General features: G+C 41.8%; 1 protein-coding gene across 3 annotated transcripts in view; it reads right to left on the bottom strand.

Annotated features, from left to right (window-relative positions):
- The window catches only part of LOC120053598 (lisH domain-containing protein ARMC9), a 108,842-nt gene that overhangs the window by 76,690 nt on the left and 18,116 nt on the right, over positions 1-14,036 (bottom strand). For all 3 annotated transcript variants that reach the window (XM_039000738.1, XM_039000737.1, XM_039000736.1), the window contains 4 exons: positions 11,749-11,773; positions 10,786-10,943; positions 9,369-9,467; positions 3,354-3,388 (listed from right to left, as the gene is read on the bottom strand). In XM_039000738.1, the coding sequence (XP_038856666.1) occupies positions 3,354-3,388; positions 9,369-9,467; positions 10,786-10,943; positions 11,749-11,773 (317 nt within the window). The remainder of the gene's footprint in view (positions 1-3,353; positions 3,389-9,368; positions 9,468-10,785; positions 10,944-11,748; positions 11,774-14,036) is intronic.

Raw genomic sequence — 14,036 nt, 5'->3', positions numbered from 1 at the left:
GGTTAAGCAACATTAAGGCAGTTGTATACAATTAAAAACATTGCATTACATTACCCAACAGATTCACAACCCATTCAGTACATTCCCTCAGGCCACTACATGACCAAAAGTATGTGGACACCTGCTCATCAAACATCTCACTACAAAGTCATGGGCATTAATATGGAGTTGGTCCCCACTTTGGTGCTATAACAGCCTCCACTCTTCTGGGAAGGCTTTCCACTAGATGTTGGAACATTGCTGTGGGGGACTTGCTTCCATTCAGCCACAAGAGCATTAGTGAGGTCGGACACTGATGTTGGGCGATTAGGCCTGGCTAGCAGTCTGCGTTCCAATTCATCACAAAGGTGTTCGATGGGGTTGAGATCAGGGCTTTGTGCAGGCCAGTCAAGTTCTTCGACACCGACCTCGACAAACCATTTCTGTGTGAGCCTCGATTTGTGCATGCGGGCATTGTCATGCTGAAACAGGAAAGGGCCTTCCCAAACTTTTGTCACAAAGTTGGAAGCACAGAATAATCTAGAATGGCATTGTATGCTGTAGTGTTAAGATTTCCCTTCACTGGAACAAAGGGGCCATGAAAAACAGCCCCAGACCATTATTCCTCCTCCACCAAACTTTACAGTTGTCACTATTTATGCGGGCAGGTAGCATTCTCCTCACATTCACCAAACCCAGATTTGTCTGTCGGACTGCAAGATGGTAAAGCGTCATTCATCACTCCAGAGAACTAATTTCCACTGTTCTTGAGTCCAATGGCGGCGAGCTTTACACCATTCCAGCCGACGCTTGGCATTGCGCATGGTGATCTTAGGCTTGTGTGTGGCTGCTTGGCCATGGAAACTTATTTCATTAAGCTCCCGATGAACAATTATTGTGCTGATGTTACTTCCAGAGGCAGTTTGGAATTCGCTAGTGAGTGTTGCAACCGAGGACAGACTATTTTTTACCCGCTTCAGCACTTGGCGGTCCGTTCTGTGAGCGTGTGTGGCTTACCACTTCGCGGCTGAGCCGTTGTTGCTCCTAGACTTTTCCACTTCACAATAATAGCACTTACAGTTGACCGGGGAAGCTCTAGCAGGGCAGAAATTTGACGAACTGACTTGTTGGAAAGGTGTCATCCTATGACGGCGCCACGTTGAAAATCATTGAGCTCTTCAGTAAGGCCATCCTCCTGCTAATGTTTGTCTATGGAGATTGCATGGCGGTGTGCTCAATTTTATACACCTGTCAGCAACGGGTGTGGCTGAAATAGCCCGAATCCACTAATTCGAAGGGGTGTCCACATACTTTTGTATATATAGTGTATCTACAACACAACATCCACGTGTGTACAGTGTATACAGTATGTTATCGTGTGTGTGTCTGTGTGTGTGTGTACGTGTGTGTCTGTGCCTGTGTGTGTACGCGTGTGTCTGTACCTGTGTGTGTACGCGTGTGTCTGTGCATGTGTGTGTACACGTGTGTCTGTGCCTGTGTGTGTACGCGTGTGTCTGTGTGTACACGTGTGTCTGTGTGTGTACACGTGTGTCTGTGTGTGTACGCGTGTGTCTGTGTGTGTACGCGTGTGTCTGTGCCTGTGTCTGTACGCGTGTGTCTGTACCTGTGTGTCTGTGCCTGTGTGTGTACACGTGTGTCTGTGTGTGTACACGTGTGCCTGTGTGTGTACGCGTGTGTCTGTGCATGTGTGTGTACACGTGTGCCTGTGTGTGTACGCGTGTGTCTGTGCATGTGTGTGTACACGTGTGCCTGTGTGTGTACGCGTGTGTCTGTGCATGTGTGTGTACGCGTGTGTCTGTGCCTGTGTGTCTGTGCCTGTGTGTGTACACGTGTGCCTGTGTGTGTACGCGTGTGTCTGTGCATGTGTGTGTACGCGTGTGTCTGTACCTGTGTCTGTACGCGTGTGTCTGTACCTGTGTGTGTCTGTGTGTACACGTGTGTCTGTGTGTGTACACGTGTGCCTGTGTGTGTACACGTGTGTCTGTGCCTGTGTGTGTACGCGTGTGTCTGTGCCTGTGTGTGTGTCTCTTCACAATCCCCGCCGTTCCATAAGGCGTATTTTTAATATGTTTTTAAATCTGACTCTACTTCTTGCATCAGTTACTTGATGTGGAACAGATCCACGTAGTCATGGCTCTATGTAGTAATGTGTGCCTCCCATAGTCGGTTCTGGACTTGGGGACTATGAAGAGACCTCTGGTGGCATGTCTTGTGGGGTATGCATGGGTGTCTGAGCTGTGTGCTAGTAGTTTAAACAGACACCTCGGTGCTTTCAACATGTCAACACCTCTCATAAAGACAAGTAGTGATGAAGTCAATCTCTCCTTTACTTTGAGCCATGAGAGATTTACATGCATGTTATTGATGTTAGCTCTCCGTGTACATCTAAGGGCCAGCCGTGCTGCCTCGTTCAGGAACAATAGTAATTTTCCTTAGCCCCTCTTTGTGGAACCTAGTCCACAGTAGTCCAGGTGAGACAAATCTAGGGCCTGTAGGACCTGCCAGTTCACTGTGATGGTAAATCTCAGGTCATAGTAAACTAAGGACAGTTCACTGTGATGGTAAATCAGTTCATGTCTTATGGAATGAAATATACTAGTGAGCCCATATTAAACTAAGAAGTATACCTAAGGTAATGTAATCTAAGGTAAGGTAATGTAATGTAAGGTAAGGTAATGTAAGGTAATGTTATATATTTTTATTTTACCTTTATTTAACTTGGCAAGTCAGTTAAGAACAAATTCTTATTTTCAATGACAGTCTAGGAACAGTGGGTTAACTGCCTTGTTCAGGGGCAGAACGACAGATTTTTACCTTGTCAGCTCGGGGATTCTATCTTGCAACCTTCCGGTTACTAGTCCAACGCTCTAACCACTAGGCTACCCTGCCGCCCCAATGTAATCTAAGGTAAGGTAATGTAATCTAAGGTAAGGTAATGTAATCTAAGGTAAGGTAATGTAATCTAAGGTAATGTAATCTAAGGTAAGGTAATGTAATCTAAGGTAATGTAATCTAAGGTAAGGTAATGTAATCTAAGGTAATGTAAAGTAATGTAATCTAAGGTAATGTAATCTAAGGTAATGTAAAGTAATGTAATCTAAGGTAATGTAATCTAAGGTAAGGTAATCTAAGGTAATGTAAAGTAATGTAATCTAAGGTAATGTAATCTAAGGTAATGTAAAGTAATGTAATCTAAGGTAATGTAATCTAAGGTAATGTAAAGTAATGTAATCTAAGGTAATGTATTGGGACTCCTGCACACTGTGTGCCATTTTTAACATTTATTAAGTGCTTTTTTCAATATGCCATTTTCCCCGGCAGGTTCCACAGAACAACTCAATGAGGGGACTTACTGAGGTGCAATAGACGCTCGTAGCAATGAGGAAGCCTGGGAGAGAGAAAGACAAATTGTAGTATTAGAGCAAATTGTAGTATTTTAAATTTCAACCACAACACCATCCCAGTGACCGCACACACTGAGATTACTGACATATTTAGAGTCACTTTTTGTGTTTTTATCGATCATCTTTTGACATAGAAAAGATGCCAAAACATCGTGTTGTTCGTATCCAACAGAAGAGATATGTTCTTGCTCAGCTGTCTCATACTTACCCAAGTTTCCCCCCGTCACCCTAAATCAACAGTGGTTAAGTTAGGTTAACTAATGTGCTAACGGACGGGCAGGGGTTCATGCGTGCAGGTTACGGTTTGGTCACATGCACAATCCCTGGGCGTAACCTATGGCAACAGTGCCCATGCAATGAGTGACGGGGACACTGCCCAATCCAATGAGCAAGGAGGACAACAAAAGGGGGCGAGGTGTTAAGTGAGCAGCAACCAATTCCTTTTCGTGTTTCAAGAATTGCTGCACCTCTCCTATAGGCCTGGTACTATAAGAGAGCTGTGGACGGAACAGACCTACAAACTAAGGTTTCAGATGACGTCTCAAAGTAGTAATTAGCGTGTTTCCAACTGAAATCCAACCTCAAAACTGGATGATTAACTTGAGGAAAAGGTCAGAGAAGGTGATCGGTGTAGCTAGAACGTGATTGGGAGAAAGACTTGTCTTGGATCCTACTTTCTAAAAATTGTCTGTTCCCATAAAGCACGAAGGGGGGTGGTGGCAGGTGTTCATGTCATGTTCAGCCTGTGACATTTGACAGAGGATTTACTGTGACCAGTCTCCTGCAGCAACTTCCACCAGAGAGGACATTGAGATATAGGAATGTTAAGGAGATTAGCTTTTTCCCATGAATTCGCCTCTGTTAGTTTAATTGCCCCAAACCGAACTGAAAATGGACGACAGGGACTTTAGGCCAGAACATGTAATATGGTTAGTTAGAATGGGAAAGGAGTATTTTCAAAAAGGCAAGAAGACTATCCATTTTCGTCGATATTTCCAATTTGAGTTATTTTTGGCCTCGTACAGTCTTATAAAATGAAGGTCATTGACTAACGAAAAGTTATTGTTTTTAGCATAAAAAAATAAAATTAACTTTTAATGGTATATCTAAAATAATATTGCAGAGAGTGGAATTAAATTCCCACACACAGATTGCAGAAACAGTAAATGTATCATCTTTAATGTCGTACCACCTTTGTTATGCCTAATGGGGAAGACCCATAATAGGCCATTGTTGCACTTACTATTTGATAAGTAGGTTTAATATTTGTATCCTAATATAATTCAGGTATTTGGGTGGACTGTCTGAGTTTTAGTTTCTCCCCATAGGCAGGTAGACACAGTGAAATCTTTGAGAGCCATCTGTAATAAATGGGAGAAGACTACGATAATTATACCGCAATTATGGTGTTGTATTCCAATGGAGAACAAAGTAATTCTCTGTGTGGCTGTGGAAGAGGTTGACCCTAACTGGAAATCAACAATAGCTTAAAAACGTAAGATCCGGCTGTAGGCTATTATGCAATTCTCTGCTTTTTTAAAATTTCCTTTTCTTTTTAAATAGTTTAGATGTTTTTCAGCTACTTTCCCCTATCTTGTTTTGCACTCTGGCATGGGACAAGTGCTTAAAATAAGAAGTGCACTGGTATCATCATTCTTCTTTAATTCTCATAGGTCAGTTGGGACCAATGTTCTCTCTAAGCTGCGCGCAGTAGACATATCAGCCCATGGAGAGAAGCACGAAATTAAACTTCACTCAACTTTCTGGAGTTTTCCCCATTAGTTAACACTATCAATGTTTCTCTTTACAGTGGCAATTGTGATCGAACCAATACAATATTAGCCACTTTCAATGCAACACACCAAGACAAAACGAACTATGCAAAAGATTTTGTAGAAGGCAGAACGCTTCAGAGTAGGATTCTACGGTATTGACACACACGACTCAGCCCGTACTCTATACTCTACACAGACCGGTGTGGCATAACCAAATCAGAGCTGCAGTAGGCCTATATGCAAATAGGCCATTGCCATATATGGATCTGTACCATTCACTTTGAACTGGACTGTGTTTACAGCATGAGTGGTCGTGAGTAGATGCGCTTGTTTTGAGATCGAAGCGAGAGCTGCATGTATGTGCACATTTTGTTAATGTCCTTTGCTAGTTAGTGAGTTATTAGCCCAGTTATATAGATCATTTGTTGATATCCTTTGCTAGTTAGTGAGTTATTAGCCCAGTTATAGATAATTTGTAGTCAGCAATAGGGGAGTGATTGCTTCCTACAAGAGCACATAACGTACACGTTTCTAGACATCTTTGAAAAGCGAGTCAGGTAAAGATTTTTTTGTTGTTGTCTTAAATGGGCAGTATTGTATTTTGAAACAGGCTTGAATAAACTAAGTAGCCAATAGGCAGAGGGTAGCATAATGTGTCTTTCTCTGTAATAATGGTATGGGGATAATAATGCATTTTATTTTGTAAAGTGGTTTCTTGCATCAAACGACACAACAACATTCAGTCACCCCCTTGTATGAAAGACAAGTGGATAAAAAGGTTAATGTCAAGCCCTACACGCGTTTGTTTTTAAAGTCTCATGGAATGTAGGCCTACATTGAACACCACACATTGGCTGCTACTGTAGGCAGAATGATAGAACAGTTATTTCCATGTTAAAATCCTATGGGAGACCACTCTGGTAGACCTACATTATGATCAAATAGCCACAGTAGCCTACCTGGCCACAGTTAAAACTGTAACTTAAGTGGGTACAGCCTCAGTGTTCACAGTAAAACTGGAACTTAAAGTGGGTACAGCCTCAGTGTTCACAGTAAAACTGTAACTTAAAGCGGGTACAGCCTCAGTGTTCACAGTAAAACTGTAACTTAAAGTGGGTACAGCCTCAGTGTTCACAGTAAAACTGTAACTTAAAGTGGGTACAGCCTCAGTGTTCACAGTAAAACTGTAACTTAAAGTGGGTACAGCCTCAGTGTTCACAGTAAAACTGGAACTTAAAGTGGGTACAGCCTCAGTGTTCACAGTAAAACTGGAACTTAAAGCGGGTACAGCCTCAGTGTTCACAGTAAAACTGTAACTTAAAGTGGGTACAGCCTCAGTGTTCACAGTAAAACTGTAACTTAAAGCGGGTACAGCCTCAGTGTTCACAGTAAAACTGTAACTTAAGTGGGTACAGCCTCAGTGTTCACAGTAAAACTGTAACTTAAAGTGGGTACAGCCTCAGTGTTCACAGTAAAACTGTAACTTAAAGCGGGTACAGCCTCAGTGTTCACAGTAAAACTGTAACTTAAAGTGGGTACAGCCTCAGTGTTCACAGTAAAACTGTAACTTAAAGTGGGTACAGCCTCAGTGTTCACAGTAAAACTGTAACTTAAAGCGGGTACAGCCTCAGTGTTCACAGTAAACACGCACTGGAATTTACAGCAGACCTGACATTTGCTCAGTGCCAATTTTTTTTTTGAGGGAACATTGGTTGGGGCTTGTATAAAAAAAAAACAGAGAGGGCTGAGATCGATGTTGTCATACGTGCAAGTGGCAATTTACCTTCCTAACGGTATAGCCAACAGCGGGATGAGATGATGGCAATCTATGGACGGGGGACAAGTGGATGTTTAATGAAGTCGCTGGCTATAACCCCTGAAGGATATCACCAAACAAGCTGCATCCTCACCAGACAAAAAGGGAACCATTCTTACGCGAAACAAGGACAAACATCCCATTAAACGAATCTAATGAGAAGTAGAGAAAACACTGGAGTACGGGGGTCAATACAAGGAGCCATGTAAAGGTACAGGGGAGAGGTGGAGAGAGGGAGGGATAGACCGACAAGGCAAGGCGCGAGCAAGACAGGGGAAAGGGGGGGGGGGGGGGGGGGACGACAGAAAAAAATGGATGAAAACTTCAGTAAAACTTACATATCCGTCATCATAAGGACTCATAGAGTAATATCCCTTCGTGGACAGACAATCACACAGAAACACACACACACAAAAATAAGCAGTTGAATTGAAGAAGTCAAAAACACACAAGCTGACAGATACACTAAGCAAGTTCAAACCAAAGTGAAGAAGCACATCAGGTAATGTGGTCAGGACAACATTGAACATGAGGAAACTGATCTATTGGTCTGGATGTACTGTATAGGTCCATGTCAATGATATGAGAACAGAGGGTATCATCAGAGCACATCAGCCAGACCACCAAACATAGGACAAACTGTTTTTTTTTTTTCTTCCATCGGAAACACAACAATTGTCTAGTGGACCTTAGCGAACACATACACATGTGATGTACCCTGTGTATGTGGTGCAGATACATCCAGTACACTACCACGCAGGCCCCACGTTGACAAGTGGAGTGACAGAGTGGGTACAGTGCATGTTGGGGGTTGAGTCAACGGATGTGCGGGTGTAGAGAAATGCATTGGAAGTCATTCACTCAGGAGAACGTGGAGAGAATATACTGTAGAAAGTACACTACCTTTCCCACTACTTTTCCCTTTTCTATTAAAACCTCTCAATGACATGGTATCATCAACCTTCTGTATCAGTACGGCATACTACATACAGTTATAGTATATCGTGTCAACCTTCTGTATCAGTACGGCATACTACATACAGTTATAGTATATCGTGTCAACCTTCTGTATCAGTACGGCATACTACATACAGTTATAGTATATCGTGTCAACCTTCTGTATCAGTACGGCATACTACATAAAGTTATAGTATATCGTGTCAACCTTCTGTATCAGTACGGCATACTACATACAGTTATAGTATATCGTGTCAACCTTCTGTATCAGTACGGCATACTACATAAAGTTATAGTATATCGTGTCAACCTTCTGTATCAGTACGGCATACTACATACAGTTATAGTATATCGTGTCAACCTTCTGTATCAGTACGGCATACTACATACAGTTATAGTATATCGTGTCAACCTTCTGTATCAGTACGGCATACTACATACAGTTATAGTATATCGTGTCAACCTTCTGTATCAGTACGGCATACTACATAAAGTTATAGTATATCGTGTCAACCTTCTGTATCAGTACGGCATACTACATACAGTTATAGTATATCGTGTCAACCTTCTGTATCAGTACGGCATACTACATACAGTTATAGTATATCGTGTCAACCTTCTGTATCAGTACGGCATACTACATACAGTTATAGTATATCGTGTCAACCTTCTGTATCAGTACAGCATACTACATACAGTTATAGTATATCGTGTCAACCTTCTGTATCAGTACAGCATACTACATACAGTTATAGTATATCGTGTCAACCTTCTGTATCAGTACAGCATACTACATACAGTTATAGTATATCGTGTCAACCTTCTGTATCAGTACGGCATACTACATAAAGTTATAGTATATTGCGTAAAGGATGTTACCATCTCGCTCAGATTTTAGACTCAAGCTGTGGGGTGTGCTTGTGTGTGTTGTTTTTGGGGGTGACGTCCTTGAGAAACTTTGGAATAGGTCTCAGACTGAGGAGTGCCGCTATATTAACAGCAAACTGGACAGCTTAGAGCTGTTAGGAAATGTAACAACAAAGTCAGGTTTATGCACTGGAAATACAGTATTATATAATTGGGTTCTAACTTTCCTACTTGGTTAACCTTTAGTCCTATCAACGTGAGGCTAAAGAAATATAATGTATTGCTACATAATGCTGTGTCACGTGTAAAAAAAAGAATTAAAAAAAACGAATCTAATTTTATTGGTCACATACACGTGTTTAGCAGATGTTATTGCAGGTGTAGAGAAATGCATTGGAAGTCATTCACTCGGGAGAACGTGGAGAGGCTATACTGTAGAAAGTACACTACCTTTCCCATAATCGTTTCTTTCTTCTACTAAAACGGCTCTACAGTGCTCATGGGAAAATGGAGTGTTTCCTCATCAGTGAAGGGTGGTGTGTCACTCACAGTGCCAGGCCTGGTGAAGTCGATGCTCTGCGCCGCACTCTGCCTCAGCTGGCTACTGAAGAGACGCACGCACACACTCTGGAGGTATTCCGGAGAGATCTGCAAAACACAACAGCATCAGAACATCCCAACTGAGCTCTGGGAGGAGTGTGTGGGGAGGGAGGAAGGGCTTGCTATTTTTGTGTATGTTGTGAGTGTAGCCTAAATCAGTCATCACGATGTAAGATGGTGCTACTTTACTGTTTGTTTGTGTGTGTGTGTTTGGTTGGTTTTACTATCCTTGTGGGGACCAAAGACCTAACAAGGATAGTAAAACAAGGAGAATTCAGACAAAATGGGGAGATTTCGCCGGTCCCCACAAGGAAAAAGGCTATTTTAGGGTTAGGTTTAGGAGTTAGGGTTTGTGGTTAGGGGTTATGGAAAATATAATTTTGAATGGGAATCAATTGTTTGGTCCCAACAAGGATTGTAAAACAAGGAAAATTCGAACAAGTGGGGACATTTCGCCAGTCCCTCAACACGTGTCCCATCAGGGGTGCGTGCTTAGTCCCCCTCCTGTACTCCCTGTTCACCCACGACTCCAACACCATCATTAAGTTTGCTGATGACATAACGATGGTTGTCCGGACTACTAACGACGATGAGACCACCTTCAGGAAGGAGGTCAGTGAGACGTGGCAGTGTGGTGCCAGGACAACAACTCCTCCCTCAATGTGGACTAAATCACTAAGGAATTATATGTGTGCGTGTTCACTGTTTCAAAGGGTTTGTTGTATCTGTAGTCTGGGTAACAGTCTGTTGGTGCAATCATGCCACTCCTTGTCATGCTAAATAGGCAAACAAACTGGGATTCGCATTTTTTTGCATACACAGATTTTCAGATGTTATCACAGGTGTAGCTAAATGCTTGTGTTTCTAGCTCCAACAGTGAGTGCAGTAATATCTAGCAATACAATAATACACACATAATCCCAAAAAGTACGAGACAAGAAATTAAGAAATATCAGAACGAGCAAAGTCAGCGTCCGTAATATAAATATATATACACTGAGTATACAAAACATTAAGAACACCTGCTCTTTCCATGACACAGACTGACCAGGTGAATCCGGGTGAAAGCTATGATCCCTTAATTGACGTCACTTGTTAAATCCACTTCAAATCAGTGTAGACGAAGGGGAGGAGACAGGTTAAAGAAGGATTTTAAAGCAACTCAATATTAGGAAGGTGTTCTTAACGTTTTGTACAGTGTATACATGGTGTGTATGGACAGTATATGAATAGAAAAGGTGTGTACAGCAATAGTTATATAGGATGAGCCATGATTAGAATACAGTATAAAGTGGTTAAAACAGTATGTAAACATTGTTGACAGATCTGGGACCAGGCTAATGTAACTGGTCATGTTAGGCCCTACCATTTTCCCACTGACTGTAGCCTCCAGAGAGTCCACCAGCTCGGCAGTGACTCCTATCAGGTTGTGGTGATCGGCCTGCATCTTATTGAACCTCCTCATGTAGCTGCTGGTCCTCTTCTCTGCTTCGGCCAGCTGCAGCTGCAGCTGCTGTATGGTGTCTGTAAACACATACAGTACACACACACGCACACATACAGTACACACACACACACACACACACACACACACACACATAAATCGAATCAAACAGACACACACACACACACATAAGCACACAAACATCTAGTAAATTATGTAAGTCCCATAGCAGTAGAATGACTAGAATGGGAATCACCATTCAAGTCAATGAGGCCAAGTCAATATATTCAACTTGGGTTGAATATAGTAAAGTGTACATCTAAATTTAGTAAGCACACACTTAAGTTATAACTAGGTTTAGTTTGAACTTTCACATAGCTAGTGCAAATCGGCCCAGTGTTCAATTTTGCGGTTTTATCAACAGTCAATTTAGCTGACATTACAAGAATGTGAATGCAGATTCCATATTACCATGGCAATTCAGCATCAGCTGATAACAATCCAACTGTACTGCCTGACATGCATTTAGGTTACAGTATTAACTAATACATTTGCAGTATCAGTATGTGTCCGTCATTGGCTCTAACCATGTGTGTGTGTGTATACCACGTTTACTGAAGGATAACTCACAACACAAGGAATCATAGTATGTATGATGAGTCATGATGCTCATTCAGCACAGTCTACAGTAGGGTATTTTGTCAAGTGAAAGAATTCCACAGACTTGTTTAGACAGTGACAGGTATGAAAGTCCATCTGATGTAAAAAAAATAATAAAAAAAAATAAAAATATGCTCTTTAGAAAAAGACTGGAGAAGGACAATGATGTAAATAGAATGACAAGAGAATGGAAAACATATATTATATTTATATGGGGACAATCACCTTTGGTATTCCTTCCGCCGTCCTTCTGCGTGGCGCCCACGTTAAAGAAACACAATCATATTCGGTATCGCTTGCCGTGCGGCAGCAGAAATAACAGATTACTGAGACATTTTCAACATTTGCAAAGGATATCCTGCATCATTATATCTGACAGGTGTTTGTCTTTCCAATTGAAATGACGGCCCGCCTTTCAATGTTTGTTTAAGGTATGCAAGACAAGCAGAAAAAGGGTAGAAAGTTGTTTTAAGTCAACATTGGTTGGTAAACACTACCATTACTGGTGTACATCAGGCCGGAACAGTGGAGTGGAGGAACTCCCACGCAGACAGTAAACAAGCCATGTCGTCTTGACTGTTGGGTAAAGGCTGAGCTCCATAAATATTTTGATAATATTATAATCCTGAAGGATTTTCACGGCGGGGCGGATAAGGTTAAATGACGTGAACGGACGAGAAAGGAAAAATCTACCCATTGTGTTTTCATATGAAAGCTACAATTGTTCTGATGTCATCGGCCTTATCCAATTCTCCCACGAGTTGCCTTTACGCCAGAGGCGGGATCAGATGGCTGTTGTTGCACCCGAACATAGCCCGGCTTTCACAATATCAAAAATCGCTTTTATTCCCCTGCCTAATGCTTGGGAAGGTTGAGTGATTGCCTGAACCTTAACCATCACTTTAGTGGCTGACAGAAATGCTTTTTATTGGAGTCTTGAATACGCGTCACAGATGAGAGCAAGAGCTAGCTGTATTTGGAGTGGCTTGAATCAGAGAGTCATTCTCAGATTTTGTTCCCCACTCACTGATTTCTGTTTTTTTTTGGAGTCCTTTTCTCTCTCTAGAATATGCTACAGGACTTTCACTTAGCATTCACTGATGCCTCAAAAGTTTCTAAGCCATCTCTGTAACTAAGGATGGTAAAAGCGTTCTTTGAATACAGAGAACCTTAGGAAACTTTGGCAGGGTGAGAATAGAGCGTTACTACTTGAACAACTGTTGGTTAAACACCTCAGTCCCTCTGTATAGGAAACTAAGTACAATGCCCCCGATAATGGTCGTTTGAGACTGAAATAAATTGTTGTTGTGCACTGACTGTAAAGACTCTATTCTCAGACTATGAGGAGTCGAAAGTATCGAACGAAAGTTAGTTGTCAATTTTGTCATTTAAAAAACTAACACACAGGCATTTTCCCACCTCTTACGCCAAGGTTGGTAATTTGGCTGTCTAACATCAGCTCGCTTGAGCTGAGGTGGGAGGGTTGGAAATATTGTAGGTATGTCCTTAAAAACGTGCACCAATATGCCAATTTCAACAAGCGCAACTAGAGATATTTAAGACAGCTGGTCTTAGCGGTAACGGGGAATGGTTTTGTCATGGGAGTTTGTCATTGGTGTTTGTCATTGGTTTTGCCAGGGGAGGTGTATACAGTAGTAGCCTTATCGGTACATCACCAATGTTTTACTAAAATATCACGAGCAGCAAAACAGTCAGACATTCCCTTTTTTTATTTATATTGGACATTATTTTTGTCCAGCTTCTGTGAAATGTTTGGACTCATTCTGTGTAATGCCCATTGCATGAAAGGTGTCATTGACAGTAGGAAGCCTGTTCAGGAACATCAAGTTATTTAAAAAAAACTGCATATTGTTTTTCAAAATGTATAATTTTGTCAAAAATGCATCTTCCACTTTCCTCTGTTGGACACAACTGTCAAGTCTCAGGAATTCCCATCTCTGTCTGTGGTGCTGAATCCACTTGTAGCTACAGTGCATTCAGGAAATATTCAGACGCCTGACTTTTTCCACATTGTTACATTACAGCCTGATTCTAAACTGGATTAAATAAATGTTTTCCTCATCAAAAAACACCAAAACAGAAATACCTTATTCAGACCCTTTGCTAGGAGACTAAAAATTGAGCTCAGGTGCATCCTGTTTCCATTGATCATCCTTGAGATGTTTCTACAACTTGATTGGAGTCCACCTGTGGTAAATTCAATTGATTGGACATGATTTGGAAAGGCACACATCTGTCTATATAAGGTCCCATAGTTGACAGTGCATGTTAGAGCAAAAACCAAGCCATGAGTTCGAAGGAATTGTCTGTAGAGCTCCGAGACAGGATTGTGTCGAGGCACAGATCTGGGGAACGGCACCCAAACATTTCTGCAGCATTGAAGGTCCTCAAGGACACAGTTGTCTCCATCATTCTTAAATGGAAGAAGATCGTAACCACCAAGACTCTTCCTAGAGCTGGCCGCCCGGCCAAACTGAGCAATCGAGGGAGAA

This window comes from Salvelinus namaycush, chromosome 9 (assembly GCF_016432855.1).
Source record: "Salvelinus namaycush isolate Seneca chromosome 9, SaNama_1.0, whole genome shotgun sequence".
In the NCBI taxonomy this organism is placed as follows: domain Eukaryota; kingdom Metazoa; phylum Chordata; class Actinopteri; order Salmoniformes; family Salmonidae; genus Salvelinus; species Salvelinus namaycush.
The sequence above is the reverse complement of the archived record's forward strand: the minus strand, read 5'-3'. Positions and strand labels throughout refer to the sequence as shown.